General features: G+C 35.0%; 1 protein-coding gene across 5 annotated transcripts in view; it reads left to right on the top strand.

The window, feature by feature from the left end:
• LOC128018815 (protein kinase C zeta type) overlaps nucleotides 1-22,758 on the top strand; it is a 101,942-nt gene that overhangs the window by 55,477 nt on the left and 23,707 nt on the right. For 4 of the 5 annotated variants that reach the window (XM_052604594.1, XM_052604598.1, XM_052604595.1 and 1 more), the window contains 11 exons: nucleotides 8,241-8,372; nucleotides 9,923-10,019; nucleotides 11,131-11,189; nucleotides 11,396-11,584; nucleotides 14,765-14,862; nucleotides 15,444-15,530; nucleotides 17,474-17,609; nucleotides 17,727-17,814; nucleotides 18,079-18,198; nucleotides 20,204-20,283; nucleotides 21,627-21,716. In XM_052604594.1, the coding sequence (XP_052460554.1) occupies nucleotides 8,241-8,372; nucleotides 9,923-10,019; nucleotides 11,131-11,189; nucleotides 11,396-11,584; nucleotides 14,765-14,862; nucleotides 15,444-15,530; nucleotides 17,474-17,609; nucleotides 17,727-17,814; nucleotides 18,079-18,198; nucleotides 20,204-20,283; nucleotides 21,627-21,716 (1,176 nt within the window). Of the gene's footprint in view, nucleotides 1-7,379; nucleotides 7,436-8,240; nucleotides 8,373-9,922; nucleotides 10,020-11,130; nucleotides 11,190-11,395; nucleotides 11,585-14,764; nucleotides 14,863-15,443; nucleotides 15,531-17,473; nucleotides 17,610-17,726; nucleotides 17,815-18,078; nucleotides 18,199-20,203; nucleotides 20,284-21,626; nucleotides 21,717-22,758 lie in introns of those variants that run through there. The other variant, XM_052604600.1, reaches the window with a different exon arrangement.

Raw genomic sequence — 22,758 nt, forward strand, 5'->3', positions numbered from 1 at the left:
GCAATCCAGACTTTTAAACTTGCCGGTGCAGTTTCAAGCGCCTCTCACTGCTCTGCACCTGCGTTTCTGGCTCTGACCGAAAACGCACTGTGGAAACGCGTTGGCTTAGTACTTTTTGTCCCTCTCTGCTATTATAGTTTTGCAAGATGGCGGAACTACATGGAAGCCTCCGTCGACCTACCCGTCCCATGTATATAAAGATAATAAATTCTTCATTTACGAGGATTAGTTTAAACATTGGCATAGGTATTTGTACACCATTGAGGGTATATTTATGAATAAAAATATTGATTTTAGATAATAAAATACCTAAAAAGTTACTTATTGTCCCTTTAATATTTGATAACTTATTTGATTGTTTGATATAGACATTTTTATAAATCTATCCATCCATCCATCTATCTATCTAAAGATAACTAGATGCCACTCACACATTGTATATTGAGCTGACAATAATGTAGCATACTACATTTTTATAAACTTTAATTTAGCATAAAACCTACTTGTTCACTTAAAATAAGTTAGTTATTTAGTACTTCCTGTGGCCACATCTCTCTTTCTGGGAACACATTCTGCCCTCCTGCTGCTTTTCCACTTTTCTCCTCTCGTTCTCCATAGAAACAAGGGATGGAACAGAAGTAGGTCATGTTTTTTTCCTCCCTCTGTCCTTCCTTTAAGGATCTGACTCGTTCCCTCCCTCCCATCAGCACCTCTGGATCTGTTTCTCTCTGTATTCTCAGCGCTCTGAGACAGACTGGCCATATACAATCACTGTAACAAAGCAATTTAAAGACAAAAAAATAATGCACCTGTACCTTTCAGGTCCTTTACTCACTGTTTCCATGTGATTTTCATCCATCATATGTGTGACATCCTTTCTGCTCTATTGAATCATCATGACATCAATCTAACAAACAAAACAAATGCATTTCAAAGCCTCTTGAGACGTCTAGAAATGTATTTTTCCTCTAATGTGGCAGAACGACACAAGGCGTGCTGTTAACTGAGAGTATTTCCGCCTGTCTGTGTTGTTTTTGATCACGTTTTGTGTCTGAAACTGAAAAGAGGAGCAGATTTTCTTTACATTTGAGTTCACAGAGATTAATTTATGATGTCATAAATAAGGAAATTGGCATCTGTTGCGGAGGCGATAGGTAGCAGGTGTGGCATCTGTGGTGTATCAGACAGACCGTTGGAGATTTAGAGTGTAATTAAACATCAGGCACCTGTAATATCAGATTCAGCTGCTAAAACACAGAAAACTGCAATTCAGTGCTTACAGAAATGGAGATGTTTGATTGGGTTAGTTGTAAATCTGGGTAATTCTGGTAATTTATCTGCAGTGCTTTCTTGTGGTTTATCAGAGGAATTCACCTGAGGTGTTCATTTCTGGATATTTAATGAAAGATGGATATCTGAAAGATTTGCTCAGGCTGTGAAGGACTGACCTGGTCTAAACTCTGAACTCTGAAAATGCTCACTCAAGAAATCAAAGTGGGGGTTTCATATGACTTACATTAAGTGATGGATATTGACATGCGCAAACTCTAGACAGTCATATCACTGTTTTAATGGTTAGTGTTTTAATAGTGTGTGTATGTGTGTGTGTCTGGTAATGCGCTGAGATCATTTCCAGGCACTTGAATCATCTTGGCTGTTCTGCGGACGCGGTCAATAAAAACCGAGCCCAGGTTTCTTTCATCTCTTAGCCGACTGACCTGTATTTTCAACACCACTGATGAAGAACATTTAACACAAAACCTTCATCTTCAGACACCAATGATAACAATTTAAAGGTGTCATAATCTAAATTTTTATGTCATTTTATTTTTATTCTCAATGATTTCTTGTTATTTATTATATTGTTAATATATGAAATTTAGTTTTACATGACAATTTTCTGCAATATATAAGTACATACAGTATCTATACTGCTGTAGCATACCAATATTAAATATTAATGTATACATTAATATATATCATAGATTAAAATACTGCTGTAGCATATATAAATAAATGTATAAATGTAAAAAATTGTGTACGCTTATTATTATAATTATTATATTACACAGTACAGCTGTTTTCAACATTGATAATAATTATAAATGTTTCTTGAGCACCAAATCAGCCTTTAACAATGATTTCTGAAGTATCGTGCAACACTGAAGATTAGTGTAATGGCTGCAGAAAATGCATATTTGCCATCACAAAAATACAAAATGTTTTTATTGCCTTTTTGCTCATATGAGACTCATTTTTTCTTTTTTAAACTTTTGCATTATCATAACAGTATCAAATGAGTAGAAGACACAACATGCCTTTTGCAGCAGCAATGAAGATGCACGGCATACTGGTGTTGCATGATAAATTGCAGTTTCACAAATTTCAGAACACAAAACTACACAGAATCAAGCTTGCACAGGTTAAAGGTCCCGTTTTTCATGCTTTTTTGAAGCTTTTATTGTGTTTACAGTGAGCAATATAACGTGTTCATGTTTGCCGTGTAAAATAACATTTATTTAAAACAGTATTTTTCACACAATTCATCTATCTGTATTTTCACTGTCATAAAAACGGGCTGATGACTTCCTTGTTCTATGAAGTCCCTCCTTCAGAAATACGTAACGAGTTCTGATTGGGCCAGCGGTTCCTGTGTGGTGATTTGATAGCAGCTAAGATCACGCGGCCCTCCTGCAAACGCGATTGGACTAGAACACACATGCTGGAGGTATACTTATAATCACAGGAGCGTTTTTACTGACGAGATGCGCATGAAAATCGTATTCGATTTTTTTTTGCATAGCCCTAACATCTATTTAACAACGCTTAACAGAGTTGCCCTTTGTGTAATAAGTTACAGAAACTGTTAAACGCACCAACTTAATAAAATACACTTACCGTTTGTGGTCCATAAATAAAGCCTTCTCCAGACAAAGAGGGAACTGCTCCATCTTTCAAGAATAATCTTTGTGCGAATCCAGCATTAAACTGATTGAGATTGAGGAAGCTGTCCTCAGCAAAATTTGCTGCACATAGTTTTACATGTGGATTATAATTTTAACCATTGATCTCTAAGTAGAGCATCCCTGGGAAGCCCAAACAAAGATGATTGGACTCCGAGATGAAAATAACAGCGTTTCGACGACATGGCGACAAACACAAACACAGCTCTTCCTTCTTCTCCGTCGGAGCGCAACAAGACCACGCCCTCTTTTTTGTGAATTCATGTGGGCGGAGGTTAGTCAAAAAACTGTTTTAGTGACGTCATTACTGCAGGAACTAGAGGGATGTAGTCCAAAGGGGTCGTTCGTTGTAGGCGAATTCTGTTGAATAAAATATCTTCGCTTGGCATTGAACTTTGAGCTTTAGAATTTTACAGATATTATTTATACTCTAACAACAACATTACACACTAACTAAAGTTTAAAACATGGGATCACGAAGAATGGGATCTTTTAAAGTGTCTGCATTCATGTCCTTTCTTAAAATATATTTTGGACCTAACTGTCAAAAATACAGACAGCTACAGTGTTCAGTCTCTTCATTAGTTTAAGGCATGTTCTGTTTCATAGGACAGATTGTACTTGTTGCCTCCGTTGCATTCTGTGTGCAGTCGTTTAAAGTCTCCTGACCAAAATCCCTATTAAATGAACATCATGGAGCACAGCGTAAATGGAAATTTATTTCATCCAGCACCCAGAAATCCATCCCAGCCATATCATTTGCAAGGGCGAATCCTCATGATGAGTCTGATCTAGCGCTGCAGTGCTATAAGGGTGTCGTGAGGTGTTTGCCAAATCGTGAGAGAACAGAATGAAATCACACCCTTTTTTGGCATGCTTTCTCTCTATCCATTTTTTTTTTTTTTACATTATTCCTGTTAAAGCAGTAACATGGTGTTCTCCTGTGTGAGCAAAAAGACTATTTTTACTTGCTTGTGCTTGTTTTCTGTCACAGTTTTCCAATTAAAATGTCTTTCGCAGCATTTTTCCTTCAACAGCCTTTAAGTTCTGCCAAGCATGCTTTCCTTTTCTTTCAAAGTTGAACTCAGGTGAATGAACACTGTTTGTCTGAGATCTGAGAGATCATATATCTAAGAATGTGATTAGTGTGTGTGTGATCAGATGCACTCTGATGCGAACGATCACTTCACAGATGATGTCACACTGAAGGGCCTCAGGTCCTTGTAATTATCATCAATATCCCACTTATGGCTCAGGAGTGTGTGACTTTTAGAAGCTGCTGAAGGAGATGGATGCCTTTGAATTAGACATCTTTTATTCTCTTTTTACAAAAAAGGCAGATTAGGAGGAGAGAAAGTGAAAAATACAGAGGCAGGCAAGGAAGTGTGTGTGTGTGTGTGTGTGTGTGTGTGTGTGTGGGTGAGTGGGTTTGCATGTGAAAGTGTCTGACCTAATCGTTTGATCCTCTTTTGCTGCTTTTCCCTGCTCTTCATAAAAAAGTGAGTTGCAAAAAGGAAACAGATTCTCTTTTGCCGGGTTAAAAGTTTTGCATGAGCTTTTTAAGTCTTGTCTCTGGTCATTTTCAACCACTGCCTGTTATAAATATGAAAGCAATATAATGATCACTTTTTGTGTTTTGAATTGTATTATTTATTTATTTTTGGATACATAGATATATGGATATTTGTGATTAAATTTAAATTCACTATTCTGCACATCATGTTTTTAATTTATTAATTGATCTGTCAATTTAACATGTTGTTTTAGTATAATTGATAAATGAATACAGACCACTTTTTGTCCATTCTCTCATTTATGCTTTACCGATCTGCCACAATAAGGTATTTAAATGATCTTCATTTGGAAATGTATTTATTTAGGGAATGTTTATATCTGTGATTAAATGCAGTTAATTCACTAAATTAGCCTGCACATCAAAAAAAAATAAAAATAATTAATGCATCAGTTGAGCATATAGTGTAATGTGTCATTTTAGTATAATTAATTAATTAATTAATTAATAGGAAACAATACATTGAACACATTGTCTATTCACTCATATGCTTTACTCATCTATCACAACAATGCCTCTTGAGCAAATATTGATATTTGTGATTTAATTGCAATTAATTCACTAAATTAATCTGTCTATAATGATAAATGAATGTCGATACAGCCTTAATTCAAAACCAGCTTTATTGAAGGTAAAATTAAAAATGGTTAAAGGCTAGAAAAGATTTGTTCTCTTGTCTGAATTTGGGACATCACTCTATCCCACCCACTGATACTTCAGAAATTATGAGGTAAAATTAATAACAATCTTCTTTCTCTCTCTCTCTTTGAAGTCCAATTATAATTGTAGGCAAGGGCTTTTGTACCATCCGTCATCGTTTGTTTGGAAAGACTATTTTCCACCCTTTCTCTGACATTAGGATTTAAACAGGCTATTTTTCCTTCCTAATACATGTAAATCACTTCTGTTTTGATTTGCTAACCTCTTTGCATATTAAAGAGATTAAACAGTAACAACACCCACACAAAGGCACTCATTACCATATAAGCTGGATATGTAGATCATATGTTAATGGTCTTATGGTTGTGGCATTATGATGAATTCTAAATATGTTTGTGCCGCTTAGTTTCCAATACAGATGCCCAGAAAGGCAAGATGGCAAAAGGTATCTTTCTGAGTCTTGATTTTACATTGTTTTTTCCACCTGCAACAATTACAACAACACAGACAAAGGCTTATTTAGATGTTTCTACGGTGGCCGAGAGAGGTCAATGCGCTAAAAAACCCCCACAAAAAAACAAAAAACAACTTTAAATAGATTTTAAAAAAACACGCGTTCTAATTAAGGAAACATCTTCATCAATTTGACAACACAGGTGCTGTAAATTCTAACAACACAACCAAATACAGAAATGCGCTGAAAAGAAAGAAACGCACTACAAATTCTCACAACACAAACAAAAAGACACGTGCTTCCCTTAAACATTTCTGATGTGGTCTTTGCATATTTGCATTTGTGTTGTCAAATTGATGAAGATGTTTTCTTAATTTGTGGGTGTTTTTCATTTGCAGCTTGTTGAGTCCTATCGGCCACTGTATGTTTCAGTTGCTGCACTGATGTATCAGGGGCAGTAGGACTCAATGTTTTTAGAGAATAGAGGGTCTTGATTTACTTTTCCATGTTATTGCTGCTGTATCTGGGATACATGGGGCACGCGCTTGGCCCGAAGGCCGCATTCACTCAGCTGTGCATAATGTTTGCTAGGTGTTGGGCACAATTGGTTGAGTTTAAAGTTTAATCCACTCTCTTGAATGGAAGCCTGATATGTGTAGACTTGATGTGTTTTAAATGGGTGCAGAAACACATTGTTTCTCTGGCATTACATTTGCTTAGCAGCGCTGGCTCAATATGTAAAAAAAAAAAAAGACCAGGGGGTGGAAGCTGTGCTGGGATTCAGATGCGAGAGTGGGAGAGATGAAGAAGAGGACCGTTTATGTATGAAAGATTGAACACATTTCTAAGAATAATCATTGCATATCTTCAGGTGTCTCCATGATGTGTTTCTTTGATCATTTCCTGTTGATGGATAATCTAATAATCGTCCTTGAGTAGGTTTTTGAGATTTGTTGGTTGGACATTTTCACTTCCTAAAGAAACACAGGATGATTTTAGTACTAGTTCAACAAAATAAATTCGGACTCTTAACAACCCAAAGAAATTATATATATAAGCTCAAACACATATAGTGCAACCATTAGTCCAATTCCAGAGCGAATTACTTTTATGTGAATCAAATGCATAGAGTGAGTGACGTGACATACATCCAAGTATTTATCTTTCCAAGTTCTAAAATAATTATTAATGTAGCCATTAAGGAACCAGAATTTTTTTTATTCTTCACTATTTACATCCCTAGTCATAAGGAACATGTTTATTTCTTTTCCAGCTTCAGGCTTTAGATAATATGTGTGCTACTTAGGAGCCCTGATTTCTCGGTGTTTAACCCCAGTTACATAAATTGAGCACCTGATGGAAAGCGGCGAGAAAATGTAGGTCATTCATCAGGGCTGAAGGCTTCAGCGATACAGAGAAATCACTGCAGCAGGTGAACATCTCCTTAGATGGTGAGAAAGTGCTGTCTAAAACTCACCAGCAGCACAGGGATCATGACATGCTCACAGAGCTGTGAAATAGAGTCAGGGAACACGGAGGAAATGTCTAGCACTGACAAGAAGAGCACCTTGTATCCAGAAAGGCCTTCTCTGAGGGTTTGTTGAAGGTCTGTTAAACAGATGATGCTTAGCTATCTGCTATGGCAGAGAGGTGAAGCTGTCAGAGGGAAGTGCATGTCTCTAATGAAAGGTTTGCATGTTTTAATAGGATTATGCTACATGATGCACTGAAGTCCTGCTGTTAGAGAGCCCCCTGGTGGACAGCTTGACAGAAGACTTTTGCTTGGTTTGTAATGTGATCATTTCGCATCTTTCTTGGTCTTGCCAATGTCCTCCTGTGCTGTGTTTATTGTGTTGATGATCCCACAGTTCTGAATAGTATTATTTTCTATATTTCTATCATGCATTCATGTAGTCCTTTTTGCTGTGAACAGATGGAGAACCTCACAGCAAACTGAGCTAAAGATATTTTCATTTGTTTATGACTCACAGGGCGTGTGTGTGAGCAGGTGTGTGTCTGTTTGTTTGAAACCTTAATGCTGGTTACAGAAGAGTCTTCTGATTATGCATGGATTTTAAACAACATTTAGCATTAGCTAGGCCTTAAGTATGCACAGGTGCAAAGTGTGTGTTAGTTGTACAAGGACAGCTTGCAATTTTAGCAATACATGTAATTTAAATATAATATAGGACAGAATTATGCATGATACTTATCCTGCCAATGAGATGGAAAAAAGTCAATATTTTATTTACAGTTAAGTGCTTTATTCATTCAAAAGTTGGTAAGACTTTTCAAAATTTTTTTTAATGTTAATGTTTAAGTGTCTTATGCTCACCAAGGCTGCATTTATTTTTTATATATATATATAATTTTTTTGATTATTTAATGTGTTTAATTAGAAGTTTTATACTGGTGTGAGAATGCATTACCCAGCCGATGTGTGCTATCTGCTCATGTGATATCTGTAGGACATCCCTTTTTTCTTTCTTTCATAGTTTGCTTAAGTTTATTGATTTACTCATTCATTGTAAAATGATTCATATATAAAGCTAGTCTTACTTCAGTAATCATGTCTGTGTGTGTCTCTCAGAAAGCGTACTGTGGCCACTGCAGCGAGAGGATATGGGGACTGGGGCGTCAGGGCTACAAGTGTATCAACTGCAAGCTACTGGTCCATAAACGCTGTCACAAGCTCGTCCCACTGACCTGTCAAAGGCATATGGTGAGTCTTTCAGTCGGCTCTAAAAAGATTCATTTTCTGTCTGTTGTGACTGAGAGTCTTAATTCAGTCAGGAAAACATGCAAAAACTGAAAAGTGAATTATATATATATATATATATATATATATATATATATATATATATATATATATATATATAAAGCATAATTTCTTTTGTATTTGCCATTGCTTTCAGATAAACACACCCACTGCTATTAAAAACCTCATTGGAGTTGTAATATTTTTTGTTGTTGTTGTTTTTGTAGCTGTTGTAATCCTCTTCTCACTTCTCAAGAGTGTTGTTGGAGTTTCTAAGTGTTTCAAAGATCGACGTTGTGGAATTTGTCAGATGATAACACGGTCTTGTCAGTACTGAACTGAACTGATTCTAAACTTACACACAATGTTGAAACCACAGACTGAAAACTGTCACATAGAACACTACCTTCTGCTAGAAACTGTTTCTCTAGTAGGTTCATATGTCAGAAATTCAATCTGAAACTCAGCAGTGCACTTCTGGTTTATTTAGATGACAGAAGACATCAGACCTCAGATTTCCTACGTCAGGTTTTCTTCTAATAGATTCCGAAGCTGTTGAGCTTTATTCACTCATTATCCAGTCATTCGCCTGACTACCTCCTTTTATTGTTTCATCTCACTTTCTCACAAGTGTTTGTCTTCATTTTGTAGTTACACATTTGTGGTCTTGACTAAGAATACTTCGATATAACTGAGTCCCATGTCTTCAGAGAGGCACACATTATACACATTAAATAAAAGTTTAGTATTATGATATTAAAAGTAAAATATTGTTGAATAAAAAAATCATTTAAATAAATAATAAGAAAATATAAAATACAGTTTTTTTGTGTGGTGCTTGAGGAGATTGCCCAGAAAAGCGCTATATAAATGTAAAGAATTATTATTAATAATTCTTATTGTTAAATTGATATATTCATATTCTGTTAATAGAAATTGTAATTTTATTGTACTTAACTATATATTATATTAATTTATAACTATAATAATGATTAAATATTTTCATAATGTGTTTGTTAAAATTTATCATACTATTATTATTTTTAATAATAACTAATAATTATTATAGGTAATTATTATTATTATTATACATCTGTTTCTGGTCAAGAAAGTTTGAAAAGCATCATAAATATTTTAAAATAGGACATTTTGTAAGATGGTGTATTCAGTGTAAAATACTGTAGATTAGAACATTAAATAATTTTAACCATTGAGATGTAACTGGATTGTGGAAAGCAAACAGTGATATCGTTGGTTAACAAACATGTCCCCTGTGGTGTTAGTTATGTTAACAGATAAGAACAGAGAAAAGTTATTACATTTAGATTTTTTTTTTTTTTTTTTTTTTTGAAAATTGATCTTGCACAATGGACCTTTATTAAGAAAGTAAATCGGGTCAGTTTTGATATCATGTTTGGATAAGTGAAAATTTCATTTAGGGCCCCCGAAGAGGAGAAGGGAAAAAACCATTGAAAAATAGCCTGCCTGTATCCATGATCTGTGTTTTTCTGCAGGATCCAGTCATGCCATCGCAGGAGCCGTTGGTAGACGATGATAAAAGTGGAGAGGAAGTGGAGCTCCCCCCTGAGGACCCTGAGGAAACAGACGCAAGTAGGTCTCCATCCTCGCTGTGTGTGTTTAAATGCTGTTTTTGTATATGTATTGGGGTCATTCTGTGCTCTGTTTGTCAGAGGGCACTGCTGACTGTGGTAGGATACTGTAGTACGTCAGGTGTGAGTAATGTCCCAGCCGAGAGAGAAAGAGAGCGAAAGACATGCTTATCCTTCTTCGACAGTGCCGTCTGTGGCGCCCCCTACTGAGATCTGATAGCATTACACGTTATACACACTGATTTGCTAAAGCGTCTTGTTCTTTGAATAGATTATTTTTAATGATCAAGTTGAACCAGTTTCAAAGTGTTTATAAATCACTCGATTGTAAGGGAAAACTAAGAATTTGGTGACATTCCAGAACAATACACAACAAAATTTTGGATTGTATATTGTTTAAACATTTTAACTACATAAATTAAGTGTAAAATTACTTCTGGGAATATTTCTTAGTGATGCTCCAAACTAATTAATGTATTAAATGTTTTTCAATGCTATCCTCTTCTAATATACAAATAAATATATTAGCAATAATAATATAAAGTAATATTATTCTATAATAATAATAGTATTATTGCTGTAAATTATTATTTCTCTGTCATGCATAGAATATACATATATACATTTTTTTTTTTTTTTTTTTTTTTACTGTTGCATTGAAATGAGCCATCTAAATTGAGGAATATTTTTTTAATGTTAAAATACTTTTTCTTATCCACACTTCTAATATATATTCTAATATATATATATATATATATATATATATATATATATATATATATATATATATATATATATATATATATATATATATATATATATATATATTACTAATTTTTTTATTATTATTGCTATATTTAATATTATTGCCATATATTGCATAATTATTTCTAGGTGATGATCTGAATTTTTTTATTTTTTTTTTTGACTGTTAAATTGAAATAAGGCACCTAAATAAACCAGTTCACTATAATCAATTAGACAATCCAACTACTGTTACACGTGACAGGAAATAATTTTTTCAGTGTTAAAATACTTTCTCCTATCCTCTCTCCTAATATGTAGATAAAACATATTATAATAATAAAAAACTCTCTTTCTCTGTCTCTCAGTTCCAGTCCCTTTTTTAGCACACAACCGGAAAGTAGAGAAAGCTGAAAATGACGCAGAGGTAAGATGCAGATCATAACAGGTATATATCGTTTACGTCTCATTCAATAATAATAGAGTACAAATGCTCTCATTCACATTCTTCATTTGCATGTAGTTTGTACTGAAAGTCAGGAACACAATTGTGCATCTTTTTGAGTGTGTTTGATAGAAATTGTGTAATAGTTGTATAATATTGTGTAATATTTTTCCACTGTGTGCACACAGGACCTGAAGGCAGTGGTGGATGGTATCGAGGGGATTCAGATCTCTCAGGGTCTCGGCCTGGGGGACTTTGACCTGATCCGGGTGATTGGGAGGGGCAGTTACGCCAAGGTGCTGCTGGTCCGACTCAAGAAGAACGAACAGATTTACGCCATGAAGGTGGTGAAGAAAGAGCTGGTCCATGATGATGAGGTAACAGACTGTTGTCATGGTGATGATACCTGAGGGTGGGGCTGCTTCAGTATCATCACAATTATGCTTCATAGGTTTAACTGAATCCTGTCTAGGCAATTTTTTCTTTTTGTCGAATTGCAAAAAGGAGATTAGATTTTTTTTCCATTTGTTTGTTTGTGTGGCCTGTGTTGCACCTCACACTGATCTGTGAAAATACAGAAAGTGCACTATAGTCACCTGTAGATGGTGCTGTGGGATTGTGCTCCATTTAAAAGTTCTCCCACCATCACTAGCTTTCAGTTCATCTTCAGGAGTTTCACAAGCTCATTCATACTAAAGATGGAGACACTGATCAGTGTTTAGAAAACTGTTATAAAGTTAAAATGTTAAACTGTTAAAATTCTCTTGTGTCCCCATAACATTTTTAGGAGCCAGATGAAGCTTATGATAATTTGTATTAATGTTATCCTGAGCATGGGATCAAAGAAAAACAACAATCATCAGAAAAAGAAAAACAGCTACAGATAATAGTAGGAATACATTTATAATAACATTTTGGAATAATAGATCATTGAAAGATGGAGTTTAAAGCAGAGTGCACAACTAGTTTTCAGGGAGCCTTTTTAAAAATCGTCATAAGAGATAAATTACTCACTTTTTTTTAAAAACCATCCACATTCAAACAGTCAGAGAAAAGAAATGTCTTTTTTGTATTTAGGTTGTTGCTAATTATTTTCACATGGAAAAAACCTGAAAGAACTAAATGTTTTTCTATTGTTGTAATATTTAAGAAGTTTATATTTATTTATTTATTTATTTATTTATTTACACTATCATGCAAAAGTTGGGGGTCATAATTTTTTTTTAAAGAAATTAATACTTTTATTGATAATAGGACACATTAGATTGATCAAGAGTGACACTAAAGACATTTATAATGTTACAAATGACTTCTTATCCAAATAAATGCTGTTTTTTTTTTTCCAAACTTTATATTTATCAAAGAATCCTGAAATCCTTTGTGGATACTGTGCTATGATATACACCATAACTATTGGTCAAAAAAAGTTTTATTTATTTATTTTAAATAGGACTATAATAAGCAATTATGCACCTCATATGCATCGAGAGAGAGATTCGAGCATGAATTATCTGCAGACTATTAAAGTGGATAAAAATTAAAATGTTGGAAAACTTATAAAAAATGCTGACTAGTCACAGCACCTAAAATATACATCATCCGTTTATAGATTCATATTAATTTTAGCTTTAAATCCCGATGATGGTAAAAAAAAAAATGCCCATGTTATTTGACTACTAAAGTCAGGTTTATTCTAAAATAAAAATAACCATAAAAACACTAGTTTTTTTTTTTTAAGGAAAATAAACTTTAAATTAAACAAAATAACATATAAAAGAAATGTAATTTTATTTCAATTAATTATTTATTTAGTTTAACTTGATGCACTAAAATAACTAAAACTAAAATGACATTAAAAATAAAAATATATAAACATTTTAAAATAAATAAAAAATACGAAAACAAAACAAAATACAAAAACTTTTAAATGAGTAAACTGGATAGTATAAAAGTAAAAATGTATTATAATTAATAATAGTATCTCAACAATAGTAAAATGAAACATTCTGTTTTATTACAAATACTAGAAACATAATCATTTAGAAGTTACAGGTCAGCAGGTTACTGCTTTTAGACAAATCGTTCAGATATTCTATTTGGGGGGAGGGCAACTAGGAAAGAAAAAAAAACAGAGAAAAATGAAAGAAAAAAGAAAATTATATACATACATACATACATACATACATACCCGTATTTTCCGGACTATAAATCGCACTTTTTTTCATAGTTTGGCTGGTCCTGCGACTTATAGTCAGGTGCGACTTATTTATCAAAATTAATTTGACATGAACCGAGAGAAATGAACTAAGAGACATGAACCAATAGAAAACATTACCATCTCCAGTTGCAATAGGGTGCTCTACGCTGCTCAGTGCTCCTGTAGTCTACACTGAGGACATAGAGCGCCCTCTCGCGGCTGTAGACGGTAATGTTTTCTCTTGGTTCTAAATAAATGCAACTTATAGTCCAGTGTGACTTATATATGTTTTTTTCCTTGTCATGACGTATTTTTAGACTGATGCGACTTATACTCAGGTGTATATTATCCTATTCTCTTCATGTCCTTATGCTGAGACTGCTTGTCTGTAATGTGCTTTCCAGGAAATTAAATTGCTCTAAATTTGGAAATCAGGCTTTGTGTGTGTGGGCCAGGTTTGCCTGCATCATGGAGTTGAATGTCTCATGAGGAAAACAGCTCAGTAAACATGCTAATTAATATCTAAAAATCTATAAAGGTTTCTGTAAGTGTCAAGTTTAAGGTCAGGCGACAGCAAACATCATTAGCTGGGTTTAAAAACAATATTCGCCGAAGAAAAGCTTCCAGACATGACAGAAAAACAAATGTGTTTGTTTGGGCTCAGATCTCTCATTTCACCCTTAGCCTCTAAAAAGATGTTCACTGTCATTTTTCAGCATGTAGGGGTTGTTGGGTAACAGACGTTCTCTAGAATTCTTTGATCTGATTATAAGAGTTGCTTAATGTTAAAGTGTTGAAAGAACAAAAAAGTACTTGACTTTATCAACACATCTCCGGGCCGTGTCTTCACACCCAGAGACATTCTCAATACAGATGTTTTGTAACATCCTGTCTGGACGGTTTTGTGAAATTATAGAGTCAGCTTGCTTCTGACAAATAAAAAATGGGTGTTGGGTGTTTATTTGAAAGATACCGTACATTCTATACATTTATTGACTGATCTTGTGATTCATTTACATGTCTGTTTCTCTTTTTCCTGTTTCTTTCTGCACTGTTCATGAAGAAGAGAAAGGTGCTTTTCTTATTTAAAAAAAAAAATTCTGAGATTTGACTCCTTAAAGTGACAGCATGCAATAGTGCCAAGTGTTTTCCACTGTTAAATGATCAATAGATCAGGGTTTTCTCAGAAAACACAGGCTTGTTTTTTTCTTTGTCCTACAGTAGTCCCCCAGTAGAGGCGATGAACATCATTTCCTCTCCTCTAGTTCTTAGAAAGCAGTGAAACATCTTGCTGTCATGATCCTTTGCAGTTCTTTATTCATAAGTCAAACATGTCTCTCTTTGTCTCTTTTTACTGTAGGATATTGACTGGGTCCAGACAGAAAAACACGTGTTTGAACAAGCATCAACCAATCCATTCTTGGTGGGACTTCACTCTTGCTTCCAGACAGAGAGCCGGTGAGAGGAGAATGTATTTGATTTTGCAAACCACCCTTCTGTTGTACAGTCAAGATAAGATACCTCAGACACAAGAAAACAACCATAGAAGTCTGATTTAGCTGAAACTCTAGCTCTTCATATGCATAATATCACTATTTTCTGCTGTTTTTCTTAACCCAAGATGTTATCAGTTCTTAAAGGGACAGTTCACCCAAAAATGAAAATTACCCTATGGTGCTATCTGGCACTCAAGCCATCCTAGGTGTATATGACTTTCCAATTTCAGATTAATAAAATCGGAGTTATATAAAAAAAATGTCCTGGCTCTTCCAAGCTTTATAACGGCAGTTAATGCGGGGGTGGCGGGGGTTGGGCAGATTTTGCGGCGAAATAAAGTGAACTATCACTTTAACATTAGTGATGAATAGCTTGCAACATGCAACTAATTGTATAACTACTGGAAATTTAAGAGAGCCACTTTGAGTTATGGAACAGGATTTTCAATATCTTTCATGAATTAATGAAATCTGATTGTAAACAGTATATCTCTCATGCACGGCAGATCTGAATTTAATGAATGTCTCCTGCTCTACGTTCAGGCTGTTTCTAGTGATCGAGTATGTGAATGGAGGAGATCTCATGTTCCATATGCAGAGGCAGCGGAAGCTTCCGGAAGAACATGCCAGGTATTTGATTATTTGTTTGTTATTTTTAATATAGTGGGTTGTTTAGATTAGACATCATTTTTTTGTGAGCTAGGTTGGATTACTGCGTAACCAATAGATGGATTAAATGTGTGAAAAAAAGAGAAAAGGAACAAAGAGAAGTTGTTTTTTGGTCAAAATTGATTCGACAATACAGTAGTATATTTAATATATTTAACATGTATTTTATTCCAGTGAATTCCATTTATTTTATTATTATCAGTGTTGAAAATATTTATGTTAAATATAACATAAATATAACATAAATTGTTCACTGCCACTTTTTTGAATTACTACATCCTTCCTGAATAAAAGTATACATTTCTTTCAATTAAGGTAGTGTATAGTGAAGTGAAGTGATGTGTGGGCAAATACGCCCATACTCGAAATTTGTGCTCTGCATTTAACCCATCCAAGTGCACACACACAGCAGTGAACACACACCATGAACACACACCCGGAGCAGTGGTTAGCCATATTGCTGCGCTGCCTACCGACAATTCCTTCCGGACCTGAGACTTGAACAAACAACCTTCAGGTTACTAGTCCGACTCTCTAACCATTAGGCCATGACTGCCATTTATTTAATTCGTTTTCATGTGCTTCATATAATTCTGTTTACTTGAATTTCTAATATATTTTCTTAAGCCTTATTTAAAGCTAATGGCATTTGCTCTGCCAGCATCGCAGATATCAGTCTTCAAAAAACACGACTCATCTGTGTAGTTTTATTAACTTGAAATTGTCCATCGTAATGTTTAAATCAAACCCAGGCCTTTGGTTTGAATGCAGTTTCTATTAGGCTATAAAAATGTGTCGATGAGGCAGACTGGTCTGTTAGATGTTGAATCCCGTTACAGTGACTGATCATAGCGCTGCTGTAATGCCCCTTTCACACGTCTGATAAACTGAGATCAAACAAGGTCTAATTAGGTGAGTCAAGCACACTCCGACAAGCCCTATCAATATGCGTCCTGCACACCACACATATGCAAATGCACATGCTAATTATGGGTAATGAGCCTAAATATTCATGAGTTGCTCCAAAAGGTCTCATGAGCCCTTGCTGTTCACATCAGGTGAACACTGCCAGACGTGAAACCTGATAGGAAATGTCATAATTCATTTTTCCTACTTTGAACACCTTCTTTCTTTTCATCTTTGTTTTTTCTAACTTTAGACAGGCAAGCGCTGACAGTTAGTAGCACAGTACTTGCTTTTCAGCTTTTCAGCATATTGACAATTGCTTGGTTTCCTTGTTTGTTGCACTGTGCCATTGTGAAATATCATTGGTGGACACACTTAATTTACTGGGTGTTATTGGGTTTGTCACGCCATTCCACTGTTTTTGCTAATGCACAATGCCAAATTGAAACAAATTACTTGTAACTAGACACGTCACATCGCTATTGGTTAGGCAGGTTATTATAGAGTAACTGTTATACAGTTAAATGCTTGATTCTGATTGGTTGATGCATGGTTTAAGGTGTCTTGAGATAAACTACAGTTTTGTTTATTTTTTATTCTGCAAGCATATACACTATTAAACTGATAAAAGGTGACATTAAAGACATTAATAATGTTATAAAATGTTTTCAGATATTCTATTTATCAAAAAATCTTGAAAAAAAACAAACTGAGTAATTTTCACAAAAACAAAGCAGCACAACTGTTTTTAAAATTAAGCATTTCTTGAGCACCAATTCAGCAAATTAGAATGATTTCTGAAAGATCATGTGACACTGAAGACTGAAGTAATGGCTTGCTATCAATTCAGCTTTGACATCACAAGAATAAACTGAAATATATTACAATATTAAAAAGTTGTTTCACAATATTACAATGTGAATATTATATGTATTTTTTTAATCATATAAATAGAGGCCTGTGGTGTTATATTTCATATGCATTCCTGTTTCTTGCAGATTTTATGCTGCTGAAATTTGCATCGCTCTTAATTTTCTGCATGAGAAGGGAATTATTTACCGGGATTTAAAACTGGACAATGTACTATTGGACCAGGATGGCCATATCAAAATTACAGACTATGGCATGTGCAAGGTAAAACCTAATTGCTAATCACTAAGTGCATAACTATGTTATAAAAATAGTGATAGAAGTTAATATCTCTGAATATGTAAAAACATACTGTAAACGGTAGTTTTTTATTTGTTTCAGGAGGGAATCAGACCAGGTGACACCACCAGCACATTCTGTGGGACACCCAACTACATCGCCCCAGAGATCCTGAGGGGAGAGGATTACGGTGAGTGTGACTGCATGAATCCATTCATGTACTCGCTATCAGTACTGCATAATCCTGAGTAACACAGAGCCCACTGTTTAATAGAATTATCTTTTAGTAACTAAAGTAAAAACAAGTTATTTAAAATTCTTTAAATTAAAACTATTAATTAAAAATTAAATGTATTTTATTGTGTTTTTTTAAGAACTGTCGAGTGGATCACACTGATACAGATTGGACTCACTATTTTTTCTGCATCTTTTGCTCTCTCTCTCTCTCGCTCAGGCTTCAGTGTAGACTGGTGGGCCCTGGGCGTGCTTATGTTTGAAATGATGGCAGGCCGATCTCCTTTCGACATCATCACTGACAATCCTGATATGAACACAGAGGAATATCTCTTCCAGGGTGAGTTCTTGTGAATTCAACTTAAACTATGTATTATGTATTAAGTTCCTAATGAAGTTACTGTCCACTTAAGAGTTTTACTCAGTTGCCAAAGCCAATTTTGACTTGCTATTGCCACTTGTCCAGTGTTTATTTTTAACCTACTCAAAGTTTATACAGTGATGCAGTCCTGACTGCTTTATATTAATATCTTCATCTTTTTCTACTGTGTTAACTTCAACTTTTAGATTATAGTATGTTTAATTGTGGTTGGTGGTTATTATTCTGGTCAATTTTACCTTGTGATGGCATACCATATCACTTATCAAAAGCTTTATGTTTACGAAATTATGTTCTTGGCACAATTTTATTACCAGTGTATTTTGATTTCTATCGTTTAATTTAAAATCTTTTTTCATCTCTTGACAAAATTCTGTCAAGAATTCTCGCAATATACAAACCTAATATTTTCCACCCCTTCTCTTACATTTCTTTCTTAAATACTCTTCACAAATGAAAACTTTTCAGCTTTACCTCTTATTTGTTGGTTCAAGGTTAAAAAACACGAATGCAATTTGTTATCCATTTTTCTGTGCAGTCATGCAAGTTTGATTTCATTCTGTGACTGAACTGAAAAACTGAATATATTGAACATGATTTCATTAGAATAATGTTTATCTCTGTATATTTAATGAAAACTGACAGATGATTTTAAATAATTAGGACATGCTTGCATTATAATTATTTAAAATGAATGAAACGTTTCCTTAAAATTAAATTTATTCATTATTCACTTGACTATTCGTGGTTTTAAAGCAGTGACATTATCACTTAGATATGTGCTCTTATTTGAGGTACAGTGGGTTAATATGATCTGTTGTGGCTGTATTACTCTTGATATGGTGTATGAAATTCGATTTTATGATCTAGACTGGTTATGGTCCAGTTACTTTTATTACTTTTCACACACGTTTCTTATACCAAAACATGACAGGTACACAATCATTCAAAAGTTTGGGGAAAGAAGTCCCTTTTGTATACCAAGGCTGCATTTATTTGATCAAAAGTACAGTAAACGCTACTGTATATTTGTGGAGTATATATATATATATATTTAAGGTTGTGAGCCCTTCTTGGCATTTGTGTCATTCCTTTATGAGACATTCTTTCATCCCCTCTTTCCTCACCACCCATCCATCTCCAGAGCAGAGATTGTGTGGTCATCTGCTTCTCTGTCTGTTCTGTGGTGCTCCAGCCGAGAGGCCAGCGTGCTCCTGGATCACTCTCATTCATACAGACACACACGACATGAACCTGGATCTCTCTCTTTAACCGGAACTCCGTTCCCCCCATCCAAACCTCAGTTCGTCCATATGCTGCAGTGCCATTCCGGTCCAACCTCCCCCCGGCCCTACAAGGCCTCCCCCTGCCGGCGCTCCGCCGCCCACCCAGGAGCAGGGCAGATGCTGCCACCGCCGAGCCAACACTTTAGCCGCTTTCGGGCCGCCATCCAAACCGCGTCACAGCAGCAGGACAGAGCCCCAGCAAGACCTAAATCCCCTTAGCTTTTCATTGGAAAAAGAAAACGAACAGGGGGATGTGGCATTCAGAAAGGGGAACGATAAATGCTCGTCAGCACTTCATCTTTGAGAGAGATGAAAATTAACAGGCTTTACTTCTGGACGGTTGCCAGAGATACGCAGCTGTAAAAGAAATCCAAAAATGCAGGGATGAGATGTATTAAAAAGACACGCTTTTTACATTTTGGGGTGTGCTTAAATCCACTTAACGCCGCAACAGAATGTTATGAATTTACAGAAATAAACGCGGAGTGGGGAGGAATCTTTTGAGTCTTTGATTGAATTCTAAAGGGTTTATTCAGGCGTCTGTAGTGTGTGGGTGTACGAGCAAGAGATTTTGTGCTTGCGGGTTAAAGTCTGTCTCTCTCTAACACCGTCGCTCAATACGACGGCCAAACTCTGCAAGAATGACTCACACACTTTTATCTTCTACCTTTCTCTTTCAGTAATTTTGGAGAAGCCGATACGGATTCCCAGGTCACTGTCTGTTAAGGCTGCGAGTGTATTGAAAGGCTTTCTGAATAAGGTGAGAACAAAGTGGACGTGGTATGTGAACGAAGAGTGCCATACAGCTGTCATGTTTTTGCAAAACACAAGGACAGAAGAAAAAGAGGGAAAAACTCTAGGCAAAAAAGAAAACTTAGGAAACAGAGTTAAATAGTAAAAAAATATTGTATAAACTAGTATTGCTGTTTTTCAAGTAGGATTTAATGTAGCAACCCCAAGGTTAAGGTACTTTATGGTGCATATTAAAAGATTTCTGGAAATATATTTCAAAACAGTTCTACTATCTTGAAGGTCATGCTTCTGTTGAAGCCATACTGTAAGTCAGTTTGGTTTCTTAAAAAAAAAAAGAAAAACTTTTTTTTTACATGCAGAATTCGATAAATGACTACCCACAACCCTGAAATGAAATGCAACTATCAAATTAGTCAATGTTACCATGGAAACATTACTGTTATTTCCACAGCAGTGAGTATTTGGAGGCTAGTGGCAGGTGAAATTAATTTTCTTTCTTCTTTTTTTGTATTTTTAGTTAAAAATGTAACATTATTTTTTTTAAGCAAAAATGAATTTTATATATATATATATATATATATATATATATATATATATATATATATTATTGCCATATAATAAAATCAGTAGTTGTATATTTTGATAAGCAAACCCAGACTGATTCAATTACAACATACATAATACTTAATGAGTAGTTCATTCTTTTTCCTCTGAAACTTTGATCACTGTTGCGCTCCATTACACAAAAAAGATGGATGAGAAACAAATATGCTCTGAGGGAGGAAAAAATGTCATAATACATGCACATTGCACACTGGTTTATGAATGAGGGTCTTAACTCTACACAAATGTGCACACAATTTGCCTCTGACTGAACAAATACATGTGCTATAATAAGGAGGGTCATCATCTTCCAGATGAAACCAATATCTTGAGGGTGTGCATGCTTCTTTGAGGGCCCGTCTGCGTGTTGTCTTGATTAAATCGGTGAATAATGAAGTGTATTCCTTTAATCGTCTAGATAAATTGCTTTTATTGAAGCTCTGGTGTTCCTCAGACTCAACAGCAGGCTGTAATCAGTGTTATCAGCCGTCTTAGCCTGATTCATTGGGATTAAATGAGCGTAGATCTGCTCAGCCAGTCGCTCTCGGACCCCTGAATCCTCGTCTAATGTCTCAGAGCACAAGAGAACATCAACAACACATGCAATAGTGAATGTGTTTTGGGTTAAGCTCCATTCTCGAGAAATAAAGAGTACATGAATTGAAGTAGTTTCAGGTTTTTGAAGTTCTCTACACCAGATCTGGCTTTTGTTAGGAGTGTTATTAATAGAGTATGTGTTCTCTTCAGGACCCCAAAGAGAGGCTGGGATGCCAAGTTCAGACCGGATTCACAGACATCAAGTCTCATACGTTCTTCAGAAGCATAGACTGGGACCAGGTAGGCAAAAATGGTTTTCTGACAAACATGGCACTTTTTAATATATGGAGACCAAAGAAGGTCTATAACACAGCCCTGAACCTTGAAAACTAATATTATCTTATTATTTAAATATCAATAAAAACTTTCCATCAGATAGTTGTTGTTTTTTTTTTTTTACAAAATAAGAATAACGATTTTTCAAATGATTTATGTATCAGCTGTAGAGCACCTATCCAAATAAAAGCAGTGGAATGTTTTGGTTTTCATGTCAATTCTAAGAATACAAAATGTCTTCAGAATTATCTATACATTCGAAAATCGGTTGTGAATCGAACAAATGGTCTGGCTCAAAGGAGATAATCATGTTTTGTGGCAGTTTTTCTGGCGATTAAAGTATAATATCTAATAAATGGTTCACAGAAGCAAAATAATATTTAGTTGCTTGGCTGAATCTGATACATTTAAACTTATTTCTTTTTTTTTTTCAAATGTAGGATCAGTCTTTTCATGGCAAGGCATTTTTTCTTTAAAATAAAAGTCATTTTTAAAGAGATTCAAGATTATCTGGTCTAAAGGATTGACCCAAACCCAGCTTTTAAGAGAAGTTACTCTGAACAAGAGGAGAAAATACCATTGACTATTTTAGTCAAGTTTAGCAAGGATTGTCTAAGCAGCTCTTTCAAAGTTTATGAAGTACACTTTGGGTAGAGTGAATGTAGTGTGTGGCTATTGATAGTAGGGTGTTATCCTCTGTACCAGCAGCAGAAATGAAAGAGAATATCAAATGAGATTCAGCCTTTGCTGAAGCGGCACAAGGTTTAAGGGGGGATGTTAATTGGTCTGGTATAAATGATGCACACAATGCTGAAACATGAAAATCAGTGAGTGAGCATACAATATTCAGGAGCTGCAGAAATGTGTGTGTGTGTAATGGATGTATTAGTCTGTTTAAGAGAACTTTGGATGCAGAGTAGAGAGAGACAGACACGTAGAGAGAGTGATAAAGAGAGAATGATGAAAATGGGAATAAGTTTAGTAAATGGACAGGTGGTCAGGTTGT

Source organism: Carassius gibelio, chromosome A8, assembly GCF_023724105.1.
Source record: "Carassius gibelio isolate Cgi1373 ecotype wild population from Czech Republic chromosome A8, carGib1.2-hapl.c, whole genome shotgun sequence".
Classification (NCBI taxonomy): domain Eukaryota; kingdom Metazoa; phylum Chordata; class Actinopteri; order Cypriniformes; family Cyprinidae; genus Carassius; species Carassius gibelio.